Here is a 26,512-nt window from a genome sequence, read left to right as displayed (position 1 = left end):
CCATTTCAATCCCTGCTAAAGATTTAAGGTAAAATACCCCTAACCAATGCATGGCAGAACACACTACTGTTTTCTTCCTCCACCGGCTGTAGCAGGTAATTGTGCAAGTAGACTAGATACCCAATCCACCAATATCATCTCAGAATGGGAAGACAGTGATAATCTGTCCTAGTCTATTAGGGTTTTAACACAACCAAATATTGTCTGCCAGGCACCATTTATTGATGGATTAGGTAGCAAGTTTGCAGTTTGCGCTGACTTACTGTATTATTCCCTACAGTCACTCAAACCTCAAGCCCCAGAATTCCCTGGGTCTGCATGTGAAATCAGCACTTGGCTCAGACAACCCTTGATGGATGCCATGGATGCTGCAGCATAGTTCAGATCTGCAGCCAGCCAGCGAACTCACTGGGCTTTGTAGAGAAATCACATTCAAATGTGAAATATCGATGAGCTGAGCAGCACTGTAACCCCGAGCAGAGCTTTCGCTGTCCTCTTTCAGTCCCCATACCCCGCCCATCTCAGCACAGCTCTTTGCTTAGCTTTCTACAGTTGCGTTTCATAGAGCACAAACCCTAAGTCCATGAAACGGCAGAGGATTTCCCAGCATTTCATCCTCTGCCTTCATTTTAAATTGCTACACGTAGGGCTTGTCTACATGGCAAGTTAATGCATAGCAAGCCAGGGTGTGAATCTACAGCACGCTAGCTTGCTGCACACTAGCTGGCTGTGAGGACCCAGCTGCCACAGACTAAAAATTTTCCAAAGTGCACTTGGACACACTTCCATTTCCAAGTGCACTACAGAACTTTTTTAGTGTGCTGTAGCAGGGTCAACACAGCCACTTAGCACGTGGCAAGCTAATGCGCTGTAGTTTCATGCCCTGGCTTGCCACGTGCTAACTCACCATGTGACAACCCCACGGTATCTGTCAAGAAGCACCTGCAGCTGAACTGGGACTAGAAAGTCTGTCCACTAAAATCAACTTTAGCCTGAAGACAGGCAGTGTCCTGTTCTGTCCACCAAAGACCCACAATCCCAAAGTTTGTCCCAGAGCTGGGTCGCCTGACAAACTAAGATGGTTACGAAATATCTGATGAGCCACAACTGCTTTTTATGTAATAACTTCATTCCATATGTAAGTAGAGTCTGGATGAGCTCTCCCCTGACATCTAGTGGTGAGCTGTGGAAAAAGACTTCAGAAGCGGATCTTGTTTGCATGGACACCAGGGCCGGCTCCAGGCACCAGGCAACCAAGCTGGTGCTTGGGGCGGCACCTGGAGGGGGGCGGCGCGGCGCTCGGGCCGCCGGGGAGAGCGGGGCCACAGCCGGGCTCGCCGCCCTCCCCCCGGCGCTCTGGCCGCCCTCCCCCCCACGCCCTCCCCCCGGCTGCCGGGGGGAGAGCGGCGAGCCCCGGCCCTGCGCTCTGGCCGCCGGGGGGAGAGCCGAGCCCCAGCCGGGGGGAGAGCCGAGCCCCCGCCGGGGCTCGCCGCCCTCCCCCCCGGCCGCCGGGGGGAGAGCGGAGCCCCCGCCGGGGCTCGCCGCCCTCCCCCCCGGCCGCCGGGGGGAGAGCGGAGCCCCCGCCGGGGCTCGCCGCCCTCCCCCCCGGCCGCCGGGGGGAGAGCGGAGCCCCCGCCGGGGCTCGCCGCCCTCCCCCCCGGCCGCCGGGGGGAGAGCGGAGCCCCCGCCGGGGCTCGCCGCCCTCCCCCCCGGCCGCCGGGGGGAGAGCGGAGCCCCCGCCGGGGCTCGCCGCCCTCCCCCCCGGCCGCCGGGGGGAGAGTGGAGCCCCCGCCGGGGCTCGCCGCCCTCCCCCCCGGCCGCCGGGGGGAGAGTGGAGCCCCCGCCGGGGCTCGCCGCCCTCCCCCCCGGCCGCCGGGGGGAGAGTGGAGCCCCCGCCGGGGCTTGCCGCCCTCCCCCCGGGGCTCCGGCCACTTATTAAAAGTTTTTGCTACACTCAGACTCTGTGCTTGCAACAGGGGAAGTATTGCCTCTTAGAGGCGCCCAGGGGGTGGTGTGTAATTGTCCCAGGTCACTGGGTGGGGGCTCGAGCTACTTTTGTGTTTTATTGTTGAAAAGGAACCCCTAGATACTGAACCTGGCCCTTGTCGCTGCTGGCTTCACCTGGCAGAAGGGTTACACGTATGTTCCCCTGAGGCACTACGAAGGGGAAGCTAATGCAGTAACTCGGCTGCTCGTATACACATATATGTCCTTCCCATGGATCAGAGAGACAGAAATGGATGTAAAGCCAGGGGATCCACAGGAAAGCAGCCTCCCAGCCCCTGGGCATCTGCAGGGAGAGTGGCTTTCGACACACAGTAGTATTGTGGCCAGCTCCCATTGGCTGTTGGTCACCAACTGCACGATATGACCTAGCCCCGAGAAGTAATGCAGTGTGAGTGGCTGGTGCTATTGCCACACGTTTTAACTTTTGATGCAAAGGGAATAAGACCCTTTGTGCAGATGTTTGCTGGGCCCCAAACTCCTTTTCTATGTGGCCTGTCAGTCACATGGATATTCTGCAGCAGGGAAAATAGCATGCATGGGGCGAGAGGAGGAGAAATATTCTGTGTAGCTTCCTTGCCCTGACATTGTGCTCCTTCTCCTTATTGTTTGGATGCCTATTTGACTCCCCTCTGGGTGGACCATGTCCATCACAACAGCTGAGGCTTTTAAGTATTGTAAGGGCTGGTCCACACTAAGCCCCCAGTTCAAACTAAGATATACAACTTCAGCTACGTGAATAACGTAGCTGAAGTCGAAGTATCTTAGTTCGAACTTAAAGGTACTTACCGCGGGTCCACACGCGGCAGGCAGGCTCCCCCGTCGACTCCGCCTACTCCTCTCGCGGAGCAGGATTACCGGCGTCGACGGCGAGCACTTCCGGGATCGATTTATCGCATCTAGAAAGACACGATAAATCGATCCCAGAAGATCGATTGCTTGCCGCCGAACCAGCGGGTAAGTATAGACGTACCCTAAGTTATTAACAAACATAAATCCAATACGTGCTCTCTCTGTATTTATCTTCCCCACCCAGGAGAATGCAATGGAGAGAACAATGGAATCTGCCTGCTTCAGCTCTGACCGTGGAGACAGGCCTAAGGCGCCATTCACCCAAAGTCTCCCAACTGTGCTTTTTAAATATGTCTCGAACATGGGCCAGGTTTCCAGCGGCTGTCATTCTGCATTGACTGCAGTGGAGTTACGCTGATTTACACCAGCTGAGGAGCTGCTCCTATATTCTCACAGCAGCACCAAAAAAAAAAAAAAAAAACCCTCTTGATTTGGGACATCAGGGATTTTTTCTGGAAAAATATTTTGCTGAATTTTTTTAGAAAATACCCCAGACCAGATTTTAAATCTCATTCAGCCTGGTGTATATCAGGAATCTCTTTACTGACTACAAAAGGAGTAACTCCTGAGTTACATGGGTGTAAGCAAGAGGAGAATCGGATTCAGACACGCTGGGGCAGATGGTGTAAGCATAGTTTCAATAGTGTTGCAGTGGTTTACACCAGCTGAGGCTCTAGCCCTGTATCTTTGGAAACTACTTTTGGAGGATTTACTGGTTTTTGATATTTTAAATGGTTTTGAAGGTTCCCCGCTTCAGATTTGAACCATTTGTTCCAAAATGCACGTTTCCCCAGTGCCAGCCTGGAACACACCCTGTCCAAAAGCCAGACTCCAGAGAAGCAGCTGTTCTGATTATGTGCAGACAGAGGAAATGGTTTGTGTTGCACTAGGAACCACATGAAAGCTCTGAAAACAGCTTCCCCCACTCCATTCCCTATCTTGGGTCTCCTCTTGTTTAGATGGTTGGCACGCAGACATGCAGGAGAGAGGGAAAGGTCATATGCATCTGGTCAGATAGAACAGGAGAAATAGGACATGTGGTCCTGTTGTATGTGAGCCAGTGAGCACCCCCAACTTCAGTACTAGCCACTTTATCATCTGTATTACCATAGCACCTACTTATGGACCAGGACCCTGTGGTGCTAGGTGCTGTACAAACAGAATAAAAAGACAGCCCCAGCCCTTAGGAGCTTTCAGTCCAAGGTACCCTCACTCTCACTGAATAGCAACTAAGGCCTGGTCTACACTAGGAAATAAGGTCGCTCTAACTACATCACTCAGGGCAGGGGCGTGAAAAATCCACCCCCCTGAGCAACGCTGTTAAACTGACCTAGTGTAGACAGCACAAGGTTGACAGGAGAACTCTCCCGTCAATCTAGCTACCGCCTCTCGGGGAAGTGGATTACCTAGGCTAATGGGAAAACCCCTCACGTCCGCCTAGGTAGCTTCTTCGCTGAAGCTGCGCTGCTGCAGTGTTTTAAGTGTAGACCAGCCCTTACTCTGCAAGCAATTCTACTGGCTTCAAATGGGACCGTTTGCAAAGGAAGGTGTTGCTTAATGCAAGGCCATGTCTACACTACAGCACCGTAGCCGTGCCTCTGTAGTGTAGATGCTTCCTACAGGGCCAGAAGGTTTCCCCTCCCCAGTTGCGGTAGGTAGTCTCTCCCCTCAGGTGGCAGTAGCTAGGTTGACAGAAACATTCTTCCATTGACCTGACTGCATCTACACCAGGGGCGTAGGTCGGCGCTCAGGCACACAAATTTTTCACGCCACTGAGCAATGTAGCTACGTTGATCTTAATTTTAGCTGTAGACCAGGCCTAGGCAAAGGTATCAGAATCTGGTCTTATCGCACTAGCCATTAGGTAGGATTCTTTAATTACCGCATACCTGTTATCAAGGGCCCCATTCGGTCATCCGTATTCACCTTGAGTCGTAATTTACTCACGCGAGCAGTCCAGGGATTTCAAAGCCATGGCTTGCACGAGTAAGTCATTATGCACAGTCAGAACGGCTGGCGGAGCTGGGCCCTCCTCGGTTTCAGAACTCCAACTGTAAGTAGAACCTGCCTATTTTATCCAGGGCTATCACGGCGACGGCCTAAGCCTTTCCAGTCGGTGTTGGGAAACGTCAGAACCAATGGAAAATTATGGATTCCAGAGTTAGAACAAGCCGTGAAATTTTTTGGAGTGGCATTTTCCCATTTACCTTTGGCAGAGCACAAGTTCTGGGGTGCTACTGGTTTGTTATGTTTTATTAATAACTGGTTGCCCTAGGAGAAGAGGAAACATTGCCCTCAATCGTGGATCTTTATGGCTTCCTTAGAAGGGATAAGAAGAGGCGTAAAAGCTCGAAATGTTGGGAAGGCTGATATTCAGGTGAGCTTGGCATCATCCTGCCTTCTACAGACTCTGCTTAAACCCCCCTGTACATTAGGGGTTTTAGAGTAGCAGCCGTGTTAGTCTGTATCCACAAAAAGAACAGGAGTACTTGTGGCACCTTAGAGACTAACAAATTTATTAGAGCATAAGCTTTCGTGGGCTACAGCCCACTTCATCGGATGCATATAGAGTGGAACATATATTGAGGAGATATTCTCCACTTCTACAGATTACCCATCCTGTTATGAGGTAGCATCAGTATTTTATAGCTGAATTATAACACATCTGCAGCTACCATGCTCTGCCTGCACAAAATACTCCCTGTGCTGTAATATGTTTTGTATTACTATGAAAAGGGAAGCCCACTTGTGTAAGTTTCTTTATCATCAAGCTTTCCGTTCATTTATAGAAAGAGCCGACATGTCAACCATCCTGATTAATTGATGTTTAGAAGGGAGAGAAGAAACAATAAATGACATATTGCTGGATCAGGACTTCAGCTCACACAGGAACAACACTCGCACCCGGAGAACAGAAAACTATTCTCAAGCACATCATTACCTGTGGCCCTTGTTCAGTTTTGGCATCGAATGGGTCTCCAATGAGTCGTTTCTTGGCGTACTCAACGCTGCGCTTGACAAATTCTGGGTAGATCTGCTCCTCCACAAATACTCGAGAGGCAGCAGTGCAGCACTGGCCTTGATTAAAGAAAACTCCTTGATGGGCACATTCGACCGCCAAGTCCACTGGAATGGAAAGGTCACCAGAGAGAGAGAGGCGTTCTACTGACTTAAACCAGAAATTAACAGGACTTGTTGAAACTCCCTCATTACCAGTTCCCCCTCTCAATGCTTCCTCAAAAAAACACTCACGTCAAGGAGGCCTATAAAACTACCAAGAAAGAAAGCTCCCTGTAAGCCTCAAGACATGACCAAATCTTCTGACTGTCTGCACCACCATCCTCCCTCCCGGTACAGTCTCCGGTCGCACGTCTCAGCTAAGGGCCCAGTTCTGTCACCTTGACTCACACGGAGTAGTAGCTTATTCCCCACAAGTAGTCCCATTAAGGATGGCAGAATTTAGTCCTTATCCCCTGTGACGGGAAGTATTGTGGGAAGGATGCTGCCTTTACATAAAGCAGGAGTGCTGGCTGAGAAAATTGTGTGGCCAGCCAAGCAGGGGTGCACTGATACAATACACCATCTCTGCAGCCTCAGCCAGCGGGGCTCTTCCCAGTGGGTCGCCCCCAGGGAGGGCAGCATTCGGAACAGTCCGTTCTTGTTCCCATGAACCCTCCCTTTGTAGCCAGGCACCTGGCTGGTGCAGGGAGTGGCATAGCACACCCTCTAGCAAAGGAGTCTTGGCCAGGCTTTGTAGCAAGTTGGACCACACTGCGTCCTCTGCTGGAGCCCTGTGAGGTTACATGGGAGTCACTAGCGGTGCTGTGCTGGCCACTGAGGCTAGAAAAGTATTGAATTGCAACGTGACAAATACTTACAGTCAGCATCCGCACACACAATGCAGGGGTTCTTCCCTCCGAGCTCCAGTGTCACCCGTTTGAGATTACTTTTAGAGGCCGCTTCCTTGATCAGTTTCCCAACCTATGGCATTGGGATTCACAGGGCACAGGTTTATTCCTCAAAAAAAAACTACTTCATTCAAAGGGTCATGAGGTTAACAAGAGCAGGACAGGCTGTGAAACTGCTGGAATTATAAAATAATTCTTCCAGGTTTCCAATCTCTGAATTTTCTAGTTTTCGTCACCTGCTTCTACAAGGTACTGAGCCGTGGGTCTTGCAATTTTAAAATCAAATATTTGTCTTAGATATAACTGACATGTAGGGGCCTGGTATTATATAGTTCTTGCCTATGAATGCGGTCCCCCGGAAGTCATTTTTGGACAGAGTCGGGGCTGCAGGATCAGGCCCCTAATTGGACAATGCAGGAAGTATTGCTAATGGACTACTATTCTTATAAAAAGTACAATCTATCAAGTGACACCCTGCCATTTATTATGAAGGTACTGGTCATGGCTCCACACTTAATGAGGTGAGTTTTGCACTTAAAGAAGGGATTCGGTCTCTGGTATCAGTACATCTACCACCACATGACCGGTTTTACTTTTTGGCTACAGAATGGATTGCCCTAGGAATTTATGATAGTCATATAATTAGGGATGGTGTAAAAAAAAAAAAAAAAAAAAAAAAAGTTTTTTCCATGCAATTTTTTGGAAAAAAAAAAATTGTTTCATTTGAATTTTCCCCTAGTATTTTCTGACAAGATGATTTGAAATCAACCACTGTGATCATCTCAACTCTCAAGGTTCCTTTCAGTCCCAGAATCTAGTCTGTCTTCCTGCATAACACAGATCACAGAACTTCCCCCAAAAAATTCATGTTTGAACTACAGCTTATCTTTTAGAAAAACATCCAATCTTGATTGAAGAATTTCCAGTGATGGAGAATTCATAGGTTGTTCCAATGGTGAACTACCCTGGCCGTTAAAAATTTAGGCCTTATTTGCTGTCTGAATCGGTCTAGGCTCAAATTCCAGCTTTTGTTTTATCTTGCCTGCTCGACTGAAGAGTCCATCATCAAATGTTTGTTCCCCAAACACGCATTTATAAACTGACCAAGTTACTCCTTAGCCTTCTCTTTGTTCCGCTAAAGAGATTGTGCTCCTTGAATCTATGGTATGTGAATGGCATGTCCTCTCAATCTTGTACTCAGTTTTGTGCCTGGGAGAAACACTCAGATCTTGTTGAATCAGAACAGTAAAAAGAACACAAGTCTCAATCAGCTGAAGAGTTCATTGCTACACTTTATAACCAGAGCAAGATTCCCAAACCAGAAGTGGACCTGGTCCTTCCAATTAGCTTACCTGGCTAGCCCTCAAGATAATAGAAACAGAAAGCTGTTTTCTGCTGAAAATTAACATAACTTGCTATAAAGCTAACAGGGTAAGAGAGACATTATTATATGGTAGCTGCTTGATTAGGAATAAATTAAACTCGCTGAAAAGTAGGAAGCTAGAAGGAGACACTGTCAGGTAATTGAAGATTAAAATTGTTATGTCTTTATGTTCACCTAAAACATATTTTTTTTAATGTTTTCATTCTCCCCTGCCCCATGTTCATTTTGATTTAAACATTCGCCTGCAATATTTGCACCCAAATATTAAAGCACGATGCTAATGCACAAGAACCAGGAAGTGAAACTGGTTAGAAATATTTACCTACCTAATGTACTCAATATGGCCTTCATTACTGTATCAGAGCACTTCAATTTTTAAATGCCCACCCACAACTCAAAGATAAAATACCACGCGTAAAATCCTGACTCCAATGAAGTTAATGGAAAACCTCTCACTGACTTGGATGGAGCCAGGATTTCAGCCCGAACCTTAAGAAAGAGGATAACCAGTGGATTTTCTTGTGATGACAGATTGTTCATTTTTTATAGAAAGTGGATCCATAATAGGCCAGACTATTTGTTACAAAACCAAGAAAGTTTATAGGATTTTAGAACAGGGAGTGCCTGATTTTGATGATAGAAATAGATTATTCTTAGCCTACAAAAGGTAATTATGTATTTTACATATTTTGTCTAATTATACAGAGTATCAAATAAAGGGCAATACCCAACAGGAGCATGCTGCCGATGCTCCATGCAGTGTCCCCTGTGGGAGAACCAATGGGAATGCACATATGTATGATAAGCCACTAGATGGTGCTGTTAAACACAAAACATTTGGCCTTCAGCATGTCTTTGAACCTTTAAAACGAGACACACCTCTGGTGTTGGAGAAGGCAGCTCAGTGTAATTTATCATAATTATGCAAATTATAAAAAGCATGCGGTGAATGTCAAAATGGAGGAGTTGGAAGAATGCTCAAGTAGGATGTGAGTACTCAAAGGAAAATGAACAAACAAACAAAGTCCAACACATGGCCTGGTTGAATAGCCAACACACGTAGATCCTTGGCATAAGCACCTTCCTTTATTGGATGCTGCCCTTTGTCATGTAGCAGATGAGGATATACACATGCTGCATACACATTGCTATAGATTTTCTTGCAATATTATTACAGGGGCAAAGGAACTAAGCAACTAGTGAAAAAACTGTTCAAACTTATAAACAAATTTTGATTCAGCAGCATTCACCGCCCTTGTGTGTTCTCTTTTGGCCTGCCATTAGAGAGCTCAGGTTTTGGTAGCAAATATCTAGCTCAAAGCCTCACTGAAAGTGAAATTCAGTATATAAGTTGGTTGTCAATTATTTGCTCAGTCCTAACAGACAACAAAAAGAGCAAGACAGAACAGCACAACGCTGACCAGGCATACACCTCTCCCTTCCCCCACAATGCTAACCCCAAGTGAGCACTTGGAGAGGTCATTTTCCCTGATCAAAGCAGGCGTACATCTCTATCATGCATGTACAGCCAAAAAGGATTCTTATTGTTGTGATATTTTAATTGTATGTATCTAAATTTAAAAAAATAACAGGAGTACTTGTGGCACCTTAGAGACTAACAAATTTATTAGTCTCTAATAAATTTGTTAGTCTCTAAGGTGCCACAAGTACTCCTGTTATTTTTGCGGATACAGACTAACACGGCTGCTACTCTGAAATCTAAATTTAAAGGGAGCAGAAAACATTGGGTTGAAGGTGTTTGTACTATACCATTTTTACTATCAAAGGCCAACTCTTAGTCCCTTTCATAACAAATTTTGTCATTGACTTGGACTCCAATGGGATCAGGATTTGGCCCAGAATGGATATAGCACTGGGTTATATTTTTTTAAGACGCAATAACTAATTTGTGATTAAAACAGCAGAATTGTTTAATATGACTATGACATTGTTTTATAGTTCAGCATTGGCCAACAAGCCTGCATATGTCCAACTGGCGAATGCCAAGTTATTCCAGATAACATGATTTTAAAATCATTATGATGCTAATGACCGCTCCAGCAGATCACCTTGTTTATAGAATAGGCACCATTCGTGATGGACCTTCAGAATTTTGGCAAGAATAAGGTTAAAAAAAGTTAGAGATTTTCAAAAGCATTGAATGTTGGCCTAACTGCTTCGACAGAAGTCAGTGGTCATTGACTACAGTGGGAGCAGCGTTAGACCACGGCCCAAAACCCCTGAAAAATTCCACCAAGCAGATTTCTTTTTTCCGAGCAGTGAGTATCACTGAAATTACAATGGTCCGAGCTTCCCCGGATAGCACTTCTACCAGAGAAATACTCCTCCTTGCCAAGAGCAGTGTCCGGTAATTCAGTAAGGCTAAAGGCAAGTTTAAGCAGAAAGTGATCACCTACCTCTGTTGATCCAGTGAAAGCTATTTTGTCAATGTTCTGATGGGCAGAAATGGCTGCCCCAGCTGTGGGGCCATATCCTGGCACTATGTTTACCACACCGGGAGGAAAGCCCACCTGAAAATGAAGTTAGAGATTAGACTATAGAAATAGGGCAATAAGAACCATTCCGATTTCCTCCCAGCACTCCAATTTTCTTGGACTAAAAACTAGGATATACATGTGAACTATGCTCCTATATGGAGGATTTACCATCACTCAATGGAAATAATTTCTATAGTGTTTTCTATCTGAGCATCTCAAAGAACTTTCTAAACATTAATCAGCTGAGCCTCTCAATGCCCCAGCAAGTTAACCAACCCTCCTCCCCCAATCCCACAAACGCTTTACGTACGTGCACGACTTCTCACATAAGGGGTCATATTGAAACCAGAATCAGGACCCGAATATTCATCAAACCCCAAGGTATGCTTAGTACTTTTTAAGAATGAGGCATGCAGCACACAAAGGTTTGAAATCAAAAGCAAACGGACAATTTGCCAGATTTAGAATGGTTTTCATGACCTTTTCCAGCACTCACTTTTCAGAGTGGTAGCCGTGTTAGTCTGTATCAGCAAAAACAACAAGGAGTCCTTATGGCACCTTGGAGACTAACAAATTTATTTGGGCATAAGCTTTTGTGGGCTATGAAAGCTTATGCCCAAATAAGTTTGTTAGTCTCCAAGATGCCACAAGGACTCCTCGTTTTTTTCCAGCACTGTGGCTGCTTGCTACTTACTGGATTGGACATGATGAAAAGAAGAGCCACTCTTAAGTGCCTGGAATCACCAGGAGAGAATTATTGGCGGATTTGCATTTCACAGCTCTGCTGTTATAACAAAAAAGTCTTCTGGCCAAATTTAGCCTTCAGCCACAGCTATACAACCCTAGTCAATGGATGACTAAAGGCAAAATTTGGCCCTTTAAAGTTTGTTTTGAGCAGAAAGATCCTGAGGTTGCCTCTTGTGGTTTTTCAGAGGCCAGGAGGATTAAGATGCCAGTAAGACAACACTAGAGGATGTGGTTTTTTCCACTAGCTCCAAGAGAGCAGATGGTAAGAGACTTGCACCAGTTTTCACCACATTTATAATGTATTAACCTATGACAGCCATTTCATGTGTTCTGGCACAAGGACAATAGGCAAAACTTTGGTAAAATTCTAGTGAAATGCAAGCCAAAGTCTTGGCCCAGCTGATCTGTTTATTGCTCCCTGAAACGTGGGCTGCTGCGAAGAGGGGTATTTCTAGGCTGGCCAGTCTCCATTTCTGACTGGGAAGTGCAGGCACACAACCTGCTTTCCTAGTATCCCATGAGTCGATTGTTATTCAGCTCCCTTCATTTCTTGTGGATTAGTACACACGTTCATGAGGCTAATAAGAGACTGTACCTGCACTAGTAGAGTTATTTGTGTAACTTACATGAGATTCTTTTTAAATGCATATGATACAGAAAAAAAAGGAACAAGGTTTGGTTATAAATTGCCTTGGAAAATTCTACTTTCTTCTGGGTAAGGTTTTAGGGTTTTGATGGTTGTCTAGCTTGCCTGTTCCAGCTTGGGGGAGGGGAAGGGGGAGACAAAGGATGTTCAACACTTTGCTGCTCACTCTGCCGGGAACATTGGTTTAAACTCCTGGGTATTTGCTAAACCACTTAAAAAAAAAAAAAAAAAAAAGCAGCGAGCAAGAGATGCGTGTGGCCATATAAGCATTGTCTTTGGGACTGCCTATGGCAACAATTCAGCAAAGCACATAAGAACACGTATAACTTTAGATCTGTGTTTAAGTGACATTGACTTTAATAGGACAACTGACTTGTTTAGGCTAGGCTGTGCAAAATTGAGGCCCATGTGAGTAAAGGCTGCAGGACTGGGCCATCAGGAGGGAGGGATGGATGGATGGATGAGTTGGTGGCTTCCATGGAGGGGGGGGCACATTCATCCTTTGCTTAACTGCATTGACGTCAGTGGGCTTGCACCAGGGGTGAAGTCAACTCCCTGGTTTAGGAAGATTTAGCCCATACATCTGAAATGTATTTTCCTGGGAGGGTCTTGGGTCCTGATCTTTCAACCAAGAACTGTGGGGGCACATGACTGCACCTGCATTATTTTCCATGCAGGATTAAGGCCCTGGGTCATAACCCCTATGCTCGGTATGGGGACTAGATCTTCGTTCTCTGTTAAGCACCAGGCACACTTTCATAAGTCAATCGTAATAAAACGGTCACAATGATGTAATGCAATTTCTGTGCATGAAGCAGCTGCAGGATCCGGTCCCGTATTCTAAGGGCCAAATTCTGCCACCTGTACTTGTGCCAAGCAGTATCATACTTTGTGATCAGTCCCAAAAATTGTAGGACAATTCCACTAACATGAATAAGGGGGCAGAATTTAGCTCCAAATAGTTTCACTAAACGCATTAGAAAAAAGAGAAAAAACATGACATACCTGATGATTTAGGCATTGTCTCAGCAAGATACTTAAACACGTGCCCAACTTTAAGCATGTGACTAGCCTGATCCCATTGAAGTAACTGGGATTACTTGCATGCTTAACACTGGACACTTGCATAAGTACCTTGGTGGATTAGGGCATTCATACACAGAGATCAAGAGATAAAAGTTTGAAAGAAAAAGAGGAGGTTGTTTCTAGGTCTGGCATTGAACGAAGCTGGCAGCAACATCTTTGGGAGCTGACAATGGCTACAGCTGCCTTTTCAACTGGACCCGCTGCCTATGAGAAACAATAACTTGGAAAAACTCCTTGAATGTGCTGCTAAGATTTCTTACCTCCTTGACTAAGGAACCAATGTAGAGGGAAGTGAGGGGTGTCTGCTCAGCTGGTTTAATAACCAGTGTGTTCCCGCAGCACAGTGCTGGTGCCATCTTCCAAACAAGCATGAGCAATGGAAAATTCCACTGAAAGAGAGTATAAAGTTGATCAAATTAGTGCCAGTCAGCTCCCTATTGACCTCTGGGCAGTATTCCCCCTTTGCTTTCATAGAAAATAAAAGGTCTAGGAAGATATCTACCATTACAAAGGACTCATGACCGTGTATAGCGCCTGGGTGGGTTACCCAGGTATCGCCTTTGAAAAAAAGTTTAGAGTACAAATTGCACCAGTCACGAATGACAGGTTCTCTTACTCAGACAGCTATGGAAGAAGTTTTACTGAGCTGGAGATTGGTGAAGCACACAGAGATTTTATGAGCTGTAGTTAGGACAGACAAATAGAATTGAAATATTAAAATCAATATACATATGTATAAGTACCAGAGTTTCCTGCATTGTACATACTTGCAGCCTTACATTGTGCATAGTTACAGCCTATGGAGGCCATTAGAAGTGAAGCTGGAAAGAAACGTAACTGGAGAAACTCATAAGTGGAGATGTCATTCTGGGCTGCCACCTACTTTGTCACTCCGTTGTCCCAACTAAAAGTTGGATTTATACCTTATTTTATACCTCAGACCTCCTTCCCCTGCACACCCACACACCAGAGGACCATAATTGACTGAATAGCGGCCCCATGTCCATGGATGGCTGTCCAGGAAACCACAATTGGAGTTCCGATTGGCTGACAGCTATTTGCAGCAATACATTTCCCAATCTTCCCAGTACGTTAATGAGGTTAACCTCATGGCTACACATTAAAAATCTCCAAATAATTCCATTGGGTTTGTTCTTTTGTGGTTAGTTTGTTTATTACAAAGCACTTATTACTTAAATTTTATAACCCTAGATTAAGCACTTATTCTTGTGCTAATTTATCACTTACTCTTAGGCCTCAACTGGAACATTGTGTCCAGTTCTGGGCCCCACATTTCAGGAAAGATGTGGGCAAATTGAAGAAAGTCCAGAAAAGAGCAACAAAAATGATTAAAGGTCTAGAAAACATGACCTATGAGGGAAGATTGAAAAAACTGGGTTTGTTTAGAGAAGACCGAGAGGGGACATGATAACCGTTTTCAAGTACATAAAAAATTGTTACAAGGAAGAGGGAGAAAAATTGTTCCTCTTAACCTCTGAGGATAGGACAAGAAGCAACGGGCTTAAATTGCAGCAAGGGCAGTTTAGGTTGGACATTAGGAAAAACTTCCTAACTGTCAGGGTGGTTAAGCACTAGAATAAATTGCCTAGGGAGGTTGTGGAATCTCCATCATTGGAGATTTTTAAGAGCAGGTTGGACAAACACCTGTCAGGGATGGTCTAGATAATACTTAGTCCTGCCATGAGTGGAGGGGGCTGGACTAGACTTCGAGGTCCCTTCCAGTCCTATGATTCTATAACTGTTAGGCCTCTGCTAACTACCTGCTACTTAAGCTAACAATACTTAAATTAACAAAATTAACAGAACTTACTGGGCCTCAACTTATTGCAAAGCCTATCTCAAATATTAATATTTTATGTTTCTCTAGTAGCATTACAGCCCTAATAGCTTTCATTTTACGATCTTAAAGCATTTTAATAGGTCTTAGCATAGCATATATAATTTGATCTTGCACTCTAAGATCAGATCAATGGTTACAGGTCAACAGAAACACTTCTTCCAAGAGATTATGGATTTTCCTTGGAATCAAAATATCATTGGCAGCTGTTAATTTAATTCTACTCTGAGCTGCAAAGTGTTGTCCATAACACAACTCCATTCTTCCCAAGAACCTCAGCTCTTACTTTGCAGAGATTTTCAGCTGTTAGAAGAGCTGCTGAGAAAGACTGGCCCTGTGTCTGAAATCAGCTCCTCTACTGCCCATCTGTGATGCTGTGTAATATCACAGATGGACAGTGTGCAAATGGGATAGTTCTATGGAACGAAGCTGTTTATCGGAATAATCTTGTCCCCGCGGCCGCTGCAGTGCAAATCCAAACACAGCACTGTTAACAAAACGAAGCCTGAAGATGAAAGGACAGGCCTAGTTTAATCCCCCCTGCAGAGTCAAATACTACGAACAAAAAGTAGTAAATTTCACCTTTAAAATGCTAGTTATGTTAATAATCTAAGGAGTAGTTACCAATCCTGGTAGGGTATTTTCAGTTTCAGCATGATCCAAACTCAACCCTAGTTAGACGCTACTGAAATCAAGGGAATTACACACCAGAATTGATAGTGGCCTCAGTTTTTTATTATGACAATGTCCTTAAAGTGGAACACTATGCCTCAGGGTGCACATAGTCATATCAGCCTGGATTAGGATTACATTTGCAATTTAAGCCCAATATTTATGTATAATTCCCATAGATTAAACAGCAACAATATAGATACAATCTTGAGATAGCATCCACTCAGTTCTCCCCACCCCCCATGATATGGTGGCTTTCCAAATCTCCTGCCTGAAAATAGCCACAACAGAATTTTTGAAGGGGCGTAAATCCACAAAAGCATCTGCCAACAGTCAGGTCCGTTTGGAGGATGGAAATAGAGGCATTTAAATCAGTGGTCAATGCAAGCTGGAGCTTGCTAAGTGTATGAACAGGATTGTAGGATGGGGTTGGCTGCGGTGGCAGGGAACTGGATTCGATGACCCAAGAGGGCCTTTTCAGTCTTATGTCCCTAATGCAAAACGCTTGAGAGTCAACTTCATTGGACTCAAGTCACTCAAATGCAGCTCATTCCCAAAATGACAATACTAGGTTACTTCAACCAGCAAGGCTCTGTAAAACAGAGTGAGACAGCTTTCATTCCCAAGCCAAACTCTGTCTCCGCATGTCGATCTATCACCTACAGGAGACTCTCCTATTCCGTCTCCCACTCACTCTGCAGTCACCTCTCTCAGGGAAAAATAAACAGCCCATTCAACTCCAAGATCTAGGTCAGAAGTCAGTCACGAGGGACCCAATCCTGTTCCTACTGAAGTTAGTAGCAAAAACTTCCATTGACATTAATGCAAACTGGGTCAGGATCAAAGTCTCCAGCATCCCAGCAAAAATACTGAGATGTTTTAGTCTCTGGTATAGTCCGGTTCACCCTCCACAACACTGGCCCGAGATCTTCCTCTGACTTTCCCCAACAGACTCCCACAGCAAAGTAGCTCACACACTACTCTTTGCCTCTAACACAGATGTTCAAAGCACTTTACAACCATTATGGCTCCTCTACAAAGTCTGGCTGCCTATTTTTTCTTGCTGAAGAACTGAGGAATTTTAAGAACTAGCCAGAGTTTCTCACCATCAGAAACAAACCCACCAGGGAAAGGAAAATGGTATTGATCAGCTATAAAACAAACTATGGGAACAAGGAAACCAGCTAATAAATGACAATTTAAAAACTAAAACCACAATGCCTCGGAGCCAGTCAACAACCGTAACTGTCAGGACAACTAGCTTGCAATCACTCAATAAGAAAAGGATCAAGAGGTAAGAATAGCAGATGATCATGGATGGGTCACTGGTGACTCTTAGGTAAGTGCCATATGGGAGACTGACACTTGATCTTGAGACCCAGCCTTCTATGCCAAAGAGCCGTTCAGAACGCCATAGGCCAATTCCTTCTGATGAGTCAAGAAACATCATCAACAGGCTCCAAAGGGAATGCCCTCCAGTCCAACCTCCTCATCTAGGAGGGCGTGATGGGGCGCACTTGTCCCGCACTGGTACTGCGAGGGTTAACTCTACTCTCTGGGCCAAGGAGGCCATGCCCCCGCAGCCCCGCTGGGCATGCTCCAGTTGGAGACTAGGTATAAAAGGGAGCAGCTCATCTCATTCAGGGCTGACCACCAAAGAGAGAGGACGCACGCTGCAAGCTCCAGCCCAGGAACCGCAGAAGTCCCAGACAGCGGAAGCCAGGGATGCTGAGACTCCGGAGGATGCCCAGTGAGTGGTGGAGTTGTTGGGAGCCGCACTGACCGAGTAGCCCAGAGACCATGGCAACGCCAGGACCACAGCATCAGGAACCGGGTAGGAAGTAGCTCAGGGAGACTAGTTCTGTTACCAAGTGGAGTCAGCGTATTTCAGACGGATTCCCCATTGACCCGGTGGCAGGCATACTTGCCACTGACAGGGCCCTGAGCTGGGACCTGGTGAAGCAGGGAGAGCCCGGGCCCCCCTACCAGGCTGCTACTCACCCTGGGGTGGTGGCCCACTCCCCTGACAGGCCACTAGGTCATGTAGCCCCACGGAAGGGGCAGTTATACTGACTCTGGCCACTAGGCCCTGCGTCCCCGAGAGAGGGCGACCTTGCTGACACGGGCCACTAGGCCACACAGCCCTGAGTGACGGTGGCTCTACTGACTCTTGCCGCTAGGCCATACCACCTTACTGAGCCAGGTGGCCACACGGACTCTGATGACCACTAGGTGATATACCCCAGTTGAACTGGGAAGCCATAGTGACTCGGGCCATTGGGTCCCACAGCCCTGTGGGAAGGGGCCATCACCCTGACTCTGGCCATTGGGCCACACAACCTTGAGAGCGCGCATGGCCAAATTGACTTTTACCGTTAGTCCACACAACCCCAAGACAACGGGTGGTCGTAAGGACACGACCACGGGGAAGTAATTACCCTGCCCCAAGAGGGGACGGGGCGCACTTGCCCTGCAACAGAGGGCAATGGCTGCAATGCTGGGGGGGGCATGCATATATATTTTTGTAAATAGAGGGGACCCTCAGGGTAGGAGCACCTCGGCTAAAAACATTAGATAGTCTTCTACTTACCGGCGTTATAGCCCCACAGACCCCCATCGGTTCATGCATGGTGAAACAAACAACATTTTCATCTGCAAAACAAAAACGTGTAAGGGATCAAAGCTAATATTGCGACATACCTGCATGTACTGCCCTTGTGGGGGGTTGAATAGTGGAAACAATATAAAATGATTATATAAATAAAACCGGTGAGGCAGAATTAATATAAACTAGTTAAATGAGGTGAAGCTAATCTGAGAAGATTGTGGAGTCACCCATTCTATCCCACACCCAGGCGGGGTGCTCTTCGAAAGGATGAAAATGATCTGATAGGAAACATCTATCCCAGAACAATTCAGATCTTCTGCTATATAGAGGGCCAAGTGCTGCTCTAATTCAGACTGGTATAACTCTTCGAAATCCACAGACTTTCATCACATCAATTCCACTGGGTCAGTTCCTCTCTTACACTTGCTCCTGCTGCTCAGAAACATTCAGTTGGTGTAATTCTTCATTTCAGTGAAGAATAAAAGGAAAATGAATTTAACGCTTTTATGATTTTTAGTTTTGATGGGGGCGGGGGGGAACGAACAGGTTTATTTCCCAGGGAAAAATTCAAAGTTTGGTGACAAAATTCCCACAAGAAATATTTAAATAACAAACAAAAAATATTTCAATTTGATTCAAAAATCAAGTTTTGTTTTGATTCAGTTAGCATCAAACATTTTGTTTCTGAAAATAGAAACAAAAAATATTTTAGTGTTAATTTCCTGTCAAAAGATTTAATAAAACCATTTGCCCATTAGAAATGTTGCTTTCTATGAAGCTCCATTTTGGGGGGGCCTCTAGTTATTATGCACTTTGGAAGTGATCTCAAACAAGACTGAGAGCCAGTCTCCAGAGAGCAGATCTGCAAATTAAAGCTTGGGTGACAGAAATATCTGATTTGCCATAGGCTTGGACTCTTCTACTCTTAAATCAATGCTGACTGGTGGAGGGCGGAGGGGTGGGAGAGGTGGGAGCAAGTGCATTCCTTCAGCGCTACCAGAAGGAGCCGCTCTTTAACCTTTGTCTCTGGTGCTCTTTCCTTCATGGACCACCAGCTATCACGTGGGCAAAGGAAAGGAGCCGGCTGCTGACTTTCAATTAGCTGTTCACTCACTTCATGCAAACACCCTTCTTATCTTAGGTAAACCACCTGTCATTTCCCAGGGCCCCACCTGTGCTCACACATGAACGGATAGATTCTTCCCTCAGTTACTCACACTAAATCCACTGGCGTGGGTGTAATGAAGCACAGAATTGTGCACAACCCCTGGCAGAGGAGTTTTAAAAAAATGCTGCAAGTGTTTAGAAATAAATTAAATACCCCTACAAACTAGAGCTTGACCAAACCCTCAGGAACTGAACATCTGCCACATACTTTGATTACCGACAGATCTGGCCTCTCTCCAATAAACCTAATTTAACTAACAACAAAGAAGGTACTCAAAAATATCCTTTGAACTTTGATTTCCAATGCACTCTTACTAACAGTGAAACCTTTAGTTTCAGTGAAACTGGATGCACAATAACCAGGGACAGAATTCTCATAAGTCTATAGGGCAGTTCCAAAACTCTCAGGGAGATACATAATCTTCTGTTACACTCTATGGCTTTTCCATAAGGGATAAGGCATAAAGTAATTTGGGGGGTGGGAGGGAGGTATGATTTTTTCAGAAGGGAAACTCCCTAAACTGGTTCTGTCTCAATGTACTTGATATCAGACTGAAGGAGCTTTTAAATGTGAACATGGAAGGGTTCAACTTACCCACTGGGATAGTTCTGCCTTGGATTTTATCAGCCCACCCAGCATAATATCTAAGTGTCTTTATACAGCCTTCCAAGTCAATGAAGAAGGCATGAAGAAAAGGTTTCCCTGTGTCCATTGTTTCCAAGGTCTGAAACAACAAATCACATGCATGGTTATATACTGCTCAAGATTTATGGGGGGGGGGGTTGTTGTTTTTAAAGATTCTAGACAAAAAAAATTCTCTTCTGCAATCTACAAGGTTTATCTTTCTCCCACCCTGCACAATGGAGAGGGGTGACAGAGAAGCTGGATATCAGTCAACAGTGTGCCCTTGTTACCAAGAAGGCTGACGGCATATTGGGCTGCATTAGTAGGAGCATTGCCAGCAGATGGAGGGAAGTGATTATTCCCCTCTATTCGGCACTGGTGAGACCACATCCAGAGTACTGTGTCCAGTTTTGGGCCCCCCACTACAGAAAGGATGTGGACAAATTGGAGAGCATCCAGCAGAGGGCAACGAAAGTGATTAGGGGGCTGGGGCACATGATTTATGAGGAGAGGCTGAGGGAACTGAGCTTATTTAGTCTGCAGAAGAGAAGAGTGGGGGAGGGGGGGATTTGATAGCAGCCTTCAACTACCTGAAGGGGGGTTCCAAAGAGGATGGAGCTCGGCTGTTCTCAGTGGTACCAGATGACAGGACAAGGAGCAATGGTCTCAAGTTGCAGTGGGGGAGGTCTAGGTTGGATATTAGGAAACACTATTTCACTAGGAGGGTGATGAAGCACTGGAATGGGTTTCCCTAGGGAGGTGGTGGAATCTCCATCCTTAAAGGTTTTTAAGACCCGGCTTGACAAAGTCCTGGCTGGGATGATTTTGTTGGGATTTGTCCTGCTTTGAGCAGGGGGTTGGACTAGATGACCTCCTGAGGTCCCTTCCAACCCTAATCTTCTATGATACTCGGATAGAAAAAGCCTTCTTTGTCCACTGGATGATAGAAAACACATTTGGAGAGCACGTGCCTTTAGTAAAGTAATCTCTTTGGGCCCAAATCTGCTCTCACACTGGTGCAAACCAGGAATATCTCCAAGGAGGTCAATGGAGTTATAGCTTGGACCAGTTTTATACCAGCATGTCAGAATCTGGCTTCTCCTCTTTTTGCAGTTCCAAGTTCCAGTGGCCCTGTTCCACTCCTCTAGTCATGCAAGCTGGACAATAATGGGAAAGAACCAGCATAAAGGAGGCACTACTCCTTGGTTGAATTAAATGTGTGAACAAAGATGAAATTGTACACTGCCACCCTTCCGAACCTTTGAGGTCCAAACAGGATCTGAATAGACTTCTTCACAGGGAATAGGACTCTTATCCAGCTGGAGTAGTGCCTGCTAAAATTATTGTACATGCAGTGCCCCGATTTCTAAAAATAAATAGACAAAGCGGTCATGGGAATGACTGAAAAAGCCATACCGGGGCTGGCAGGAAGCTCAAACTGAGCTTCCTGGTTTGTTTATGAATCAAGAAGATTCTCTTTAAATTCATGTCAAAAATAGAAAATTAACTTAGCGAGTGGTGTTTCGATCACACAGCCTTTTGCAGGCAAGATCTGGCCATGAAGATGGGCAGAAACGTTTACGTTTCCAGCAGTGTTGGAACTGAGCCACATGGATGCAGACCTGGATTTTTCCTAAGTCCAGGGATGTTCAGAACTGGGGTTTTGGTTGTGCTCAGTCTTGAGATTTGAGTCAACCATGAAGGCGGGTCAATGAGGTTGCCCCAAGAAAAGCCTCAACTCACCACAGCAAGTTGTCACATCCTTAACTCTAAGCCCACGGCTAAGCCCATCCCTATTCACCGCAGCACTTAAGTATGTGCTTAATTTTTTAAGCACGTGCTTAAATCCCAAAGGCCACAATGAGACTTAAGCATGTTCTGAAGTGCAGTGCTAGGTAGGGGTGGATTTCAGCCTGTGCTTAAAGCTAAGCACAAGTTCAAGCGTTGTTTTGAATCAGGGCCAATATGAATACACAATTTGGCCTGAGTACAGATACAAGCCCTCCTGGAGTTCAGGGATGTCCGATATGTTTTTAGTTTAGCCCCGCATCCAAGTTAGAGAAGAGAGTCCCACAGAAATCAATGGAAGTCTCTCCACTGACTTTATCAGGTTGTGGAGCAGGTCGTCCTTCCCTTGGACTGACCATGAGGCTTCATTCTTCAAGACCAAGATGTTGTTGCAAAATGATATTTTCCCTTTTTGGTGTAAACAAGAGTGTGTCCAAATTCACACAGCATCACATCCTACTTGAAGTTTCATTTTGCAAGCAGCATGTTCATGAAAAGTATGCCCAATGATACATTTTAAGTCCTGAACTAAAAGCAGCAGGAAGCTGTTGCTTCCCCCCGCCCCTGCCTTTTACTCTTGGGGGGTGGGGGGAAGTAACTTGCAAATTGACAAGAATTGGATGTGCTCCCTTCTTTGCTCCTCTGTAATGTATAGAAAAGGTCAAGAGATTTCTATGCATATGTCTTTATGCCGTCTAACCTGGAAGACTCCATGACAGCATCACAAGAGCAAAGACTGAAAAAGTGGAGAAGGAAAATTTTAACAGTTTAAAAGAACTGTTTGTATTAACACCCGTTTAATATCAATGGCCAGTCAACGTTTTGGAGACAATCTTGTTAAAGCTTGTTCAGTTAAGTGTGAGAGTTAACAGACATCCTCTGAAATCCTGTCAAACCCTTTGGCAAAAAAAGACAACCAGACAGGACATTCCTGATAATGAAGGTTAAAAGCAAGCAGAAAAATTTGTCCATCGGAAAGAAAAAGGGGCACAAGGCCAACTTAAAAAAAAAAAAAAAAAAAAAAAATGTTGTTGGTTACTGAGATCAAACATTCTAATTTCTGGGGGAAATTTGAGCCAGAACTTTGTGGCTTAGGCCCAAAGTTAATTTTTGCTTTTTTTAAAAAGATGACAGATGTCCAAATGAACTAGTGTCTCTCCTCCTGGTCCCAGCTTGCCCATATCACACAGCCATCACAAAGTCTAGCATCACTCACCTCTCTATCGGGCAGAGTCAGGACCGAACTGCATGGACCAAGCTTCCCGGGGGAACCAGATTCGGAAGAGGGAGGAGTTGCAATACACAATGCAGGTGCATTGGTTCTGTGAGCAGTCATGTCACAGTGGAATAATTTTTATGAAGAGCCAGAGGCACAGATGGATGTTTTGTGAACAGGGCCGGCTCCAGCTTTTTTGCCGCCCCAAATGGCGAAGCCAAAAATAAATAAATAAATGTTTAAAAAGCCACGAGCGGCAGCTCTACCGCCGCCGTTTCATTCTTCGGCAGCGGGTCCTTCCCTCTGAGAGGGAGTGAGGGACCTGCCGCCGAAGACCCAGACATGCTGCCCCTTTCCATTGGCCGCCCCAAGCACCTTCTTCCTTTGCTGGTGCCTGGAGCCGGCCCTGTTTGTGAATAGCTCAAAATCTTCACACACATCTTTCTGCCATTTATTTCAATTGCTATAAGGAAGTTAAATCCTGTAGACTTTCCATTTGATGTGGTTTACTGCAAATCAGTCGTGTTGTTTTATTGTTGCCATTGTCACTTGTCCCCTTTAATGTTCTGATAAGTAGAACACCCAAGTCAGGGATGGCACAGACCTATTTAGATCATCCTTTGCCAATGCAAGATTGTTCCCAACTCTGTATCTTTGTTATTCTCTTCAGAGGTTTCTTTCATTGAATTCCACAGACACGATTCCTTATTTAACATAGTGATTATAGAACCTTTTAGCCTTAGCCGGTTGTCTTTGCCTGAAAGTTTTAAACAGGGTGGGGGTTATTTGCTCATTTTGTTCTAGGACTTTATTTATTTAAATATTTATTTAACACCATAGGTAAGAACGTTAACTTCAAGTAAGGATATGGTCTTGTTTAAAATAAATAAATAAATAAATAAATTAATTAAAAACTCAGTAACTCAAAGCTAACACACGACACAGACATCTCCAATGCATGACCTAAACTCTCTTAAACCAGAGAGAGTTGACTTCACCCCGGCACCAATGCAGTTAGCCAAGGATGAAGATGACCACCCATGGGTGCCACCATCTCCCATGAATCCACTCTGTGGATGCAGGCCCTGATGGCCCCATCCTGCAGCCTTTACTCACGTCGGCCTCAGTTTTGCCCAGCCTAGTCTAAACAAGTCAGTTGCCCTGTTGAAGTCAATGTCACTTAAGCACCTGTCTAAAGTTATATGTGCTTTGCCGAATTGCAACAGACTGCTGAACGATCGCCTCAGAGGCAGTCCCAAAGACAATGCTTATATGGCTCCACTGCTCAATCTCTCTTAAAAAAAAAAAAAAAAATTGGTTTAGCACATAACACCTAGTAGTTTAAATCAGTGTTCCCCGCAGAGTGAGTATAAGCAGCATTAAGTGTTGAGCATCCTTTATCCTCCTACCCCCAAAGCTGGAACAGGCAAGCTAGATACCCATCAACTGTATTTCACCCAGTGGACAAGACCAGGCGGGGCTAGGGGAGGGTAAACAAACCAGCCCCACGGCAAAAAGAAAGGAGTTAAGAAGGTGAGGCTTTGCCGCTGTCGTTCCCTGACAACGCAAGCTCATTGACTTGGCAAGGTTTCCTAGCCTCCCATTGCGTGGGACATGGAGATCAAACCGGGGAGGAGAGGCAGCTTTTCCAAGTCAGCAGTCAGCCAGGGGCTTTACCCTCTCATTGTGTGTGGGCATGGGGGGGGGAGGGCAGAGAGAGAGGGAGCGCAAAGCACTATTCAAGTTTGAAGAGGGAGGTAGGCTTCACCTGCAATGCTAAGGTCTAGGGCGACCTCATCCAGAGCACTAAAAAGAACGATGGATTTGGAATTTTTCCCTTTAATGAGGCAGAGATGCCCTTAAACAGCTCTCTCAAAATCAGTGACTTTTTTTATTATATTATTAATTATTATTATTAAAGTCCCTCTATCCAAATGTTACTAAACCAAGCTGGGAGCTTGGGAAACAAAAGCCTCCCTGAAGAGGAGATTCCCCTTTAAAATAAACTAAACACAAGCTACAAACAGCCCCAGATCTCCAGGGCAGCCAGAGGGACAGAATTAAGTAGTCAGTCAATTGCTTCTGGTTGATCATCACTCCCCCACCACGTTTCACTTACCGCCAGAATGACTCTGTCTCGCTCGATGAGATCGGCTAGTTTGTGGAGAAGCCTTCCTCTGCTGAAGGCATCCATTTGTCTCCATAGAGATCCCCTCTGGAATGCTGCTTTCGCTGCCTCTACTGCCTTATCTATGTCGGGCTAAAGCAACCAAACACACACACACACAAAATATTCAGGTTAGAGAGAGAGACAAATTGCATAGTGCTATGAACAGCTACCAAGCAGGTTGCTTCCTATGCTGTGTCCTGCAGAGCCTGCCTACTGTAATACTGAATCATCTGCGAAGAGAGTCTCCTGGTTTGCTGCTGAACATAGGTCAGATCTTGCAAGATTCCAAGCGGCTTCAGACTCTGGTAGGATTTGACCTTGCCAGATAGGAACCTAAATTCAAATTTTGCAGAGTCGATAAGATCTTTCAGGGTGAGTCATGAAGTTTATGGAATTGGACCAGGCTTCACTGACAGGATAAAAATTATATACACACACACCTCTACCCCGATAGAACTCGACCAGATATAACACAAATTCGGATATAACGCGGTAAAGCAGTGCTCCGGGGGGCGGGGCTGCTCACTCCGGCGGATCAAAGCAAGTTCGATAGAACACGTTTTCACCTATAATGTGGTAAGATTTTTTGGCTCCCAAGGAAAGCATTATATCTAGGTAGAGGTGTATGTATATCTCACACACACACACACACACACACACACACACACACACACACCTATATTTTCTTATCTACATACTTTCTTGGCAAGAATGAAAAAATGTGCCCAGTCCGGCTCCTAGGGGAGAACGGGCAAGACTTTCATTGACCTCAATGGCAGCAGGACTGGGCCTGGTGCATTCACAAGCCAAATCTAGATGGATCAATATTTTTAAAACAAAGCTGTGGGAAAGAAGATATATTCAGAGTATGGATATTATGATGGTTTTAGCCCAGGGAATAGTTACAGCTCACAGACCCCACTGGACAATCCCAGTTTTCCCTTGTAAATCCATAATCAAACATGTCAATAACAGTTTTAAGTCACAAAATTCACTTAGATCCTAGACAGTGTTTTCAGAAGAACCACGCATCCCCCTTTATGGAGGTCTGTTAGTGTTTTCTGCTCAATGCTTTCGCCCTAACCCTCAGGTGATGTAAATCAGCAGAGCTCCACTGAAGTCAATTTCCAGCCGGGGATAGGGGCCCATGACCATAGATATGTTTTTTGTTGTAACACAGGCTGCTACATTTACTCACACAAGACGTTGCTGTGGTTTACTCACATGAGTGAAGTGTCCCTACATACACCTTATGCATTTAATCTGGTCAAGATATGCCCCAG

General features: G+C 45.4%; 1 protein-coding gene across 1 annotated transcript in view; it reads right to left on the bottom strand.

The window, feature by feature from the left end:
* ALDH1A3 (aldehyde dehydrogenase 1 family member A3) overlaps positions 1–26,512 on the bottom strand; it is a 48,859-nt gene that overhangs the window by 9,695 nt on the left and 12,652 nt on the right. The window contains exons 3-9 of the mRNA XM_065411473.1: positions 25,179–25,319; positions 20,026–20,155; positions 18,246–18,307; positions 13,386–13,514; positions 10,566–10,679; positions 6,735–6,837; positions 5,798–5,982 (exon numbers count right to left, since the gene is read on the bottom strand). Coding sequence (XP_065267545.1) covers positions 5,798–5,982; positions 6,735–6,837; positions 10,566–10,679; positions 13,386–13,514; positions 18,246–18,307; positions 20,026–20,155; positions 25,179–25,319 — 864 coding nt within the window. The remainder of the gene's footprint in view (positions 1–5,797; positions 5,983–6,734; positions 6,838–10,565; positions 10,680–13,385; positions 13,515–18,245; positions 18,308–20,025; positions 20,156–25,178; positions 25,320–26,512) is intronic.

This window comes from Emys orbicularis, chromosome 10 (assembly GCF_028017835.1).
Source record: "Emys orbicularis isolate rEmyOrb1 chromosome 10, rEmyOrb1.hap1, whole genome shotgun sequence".
Lineage (NCBI taxonomy): Eukaryota > Metazoa > Chordata > Testudines > Emydidae > Emys > Emys orbicularis.
This window is presented reverse-complemented; position numbering and strand designations above follow the sequence as displayed.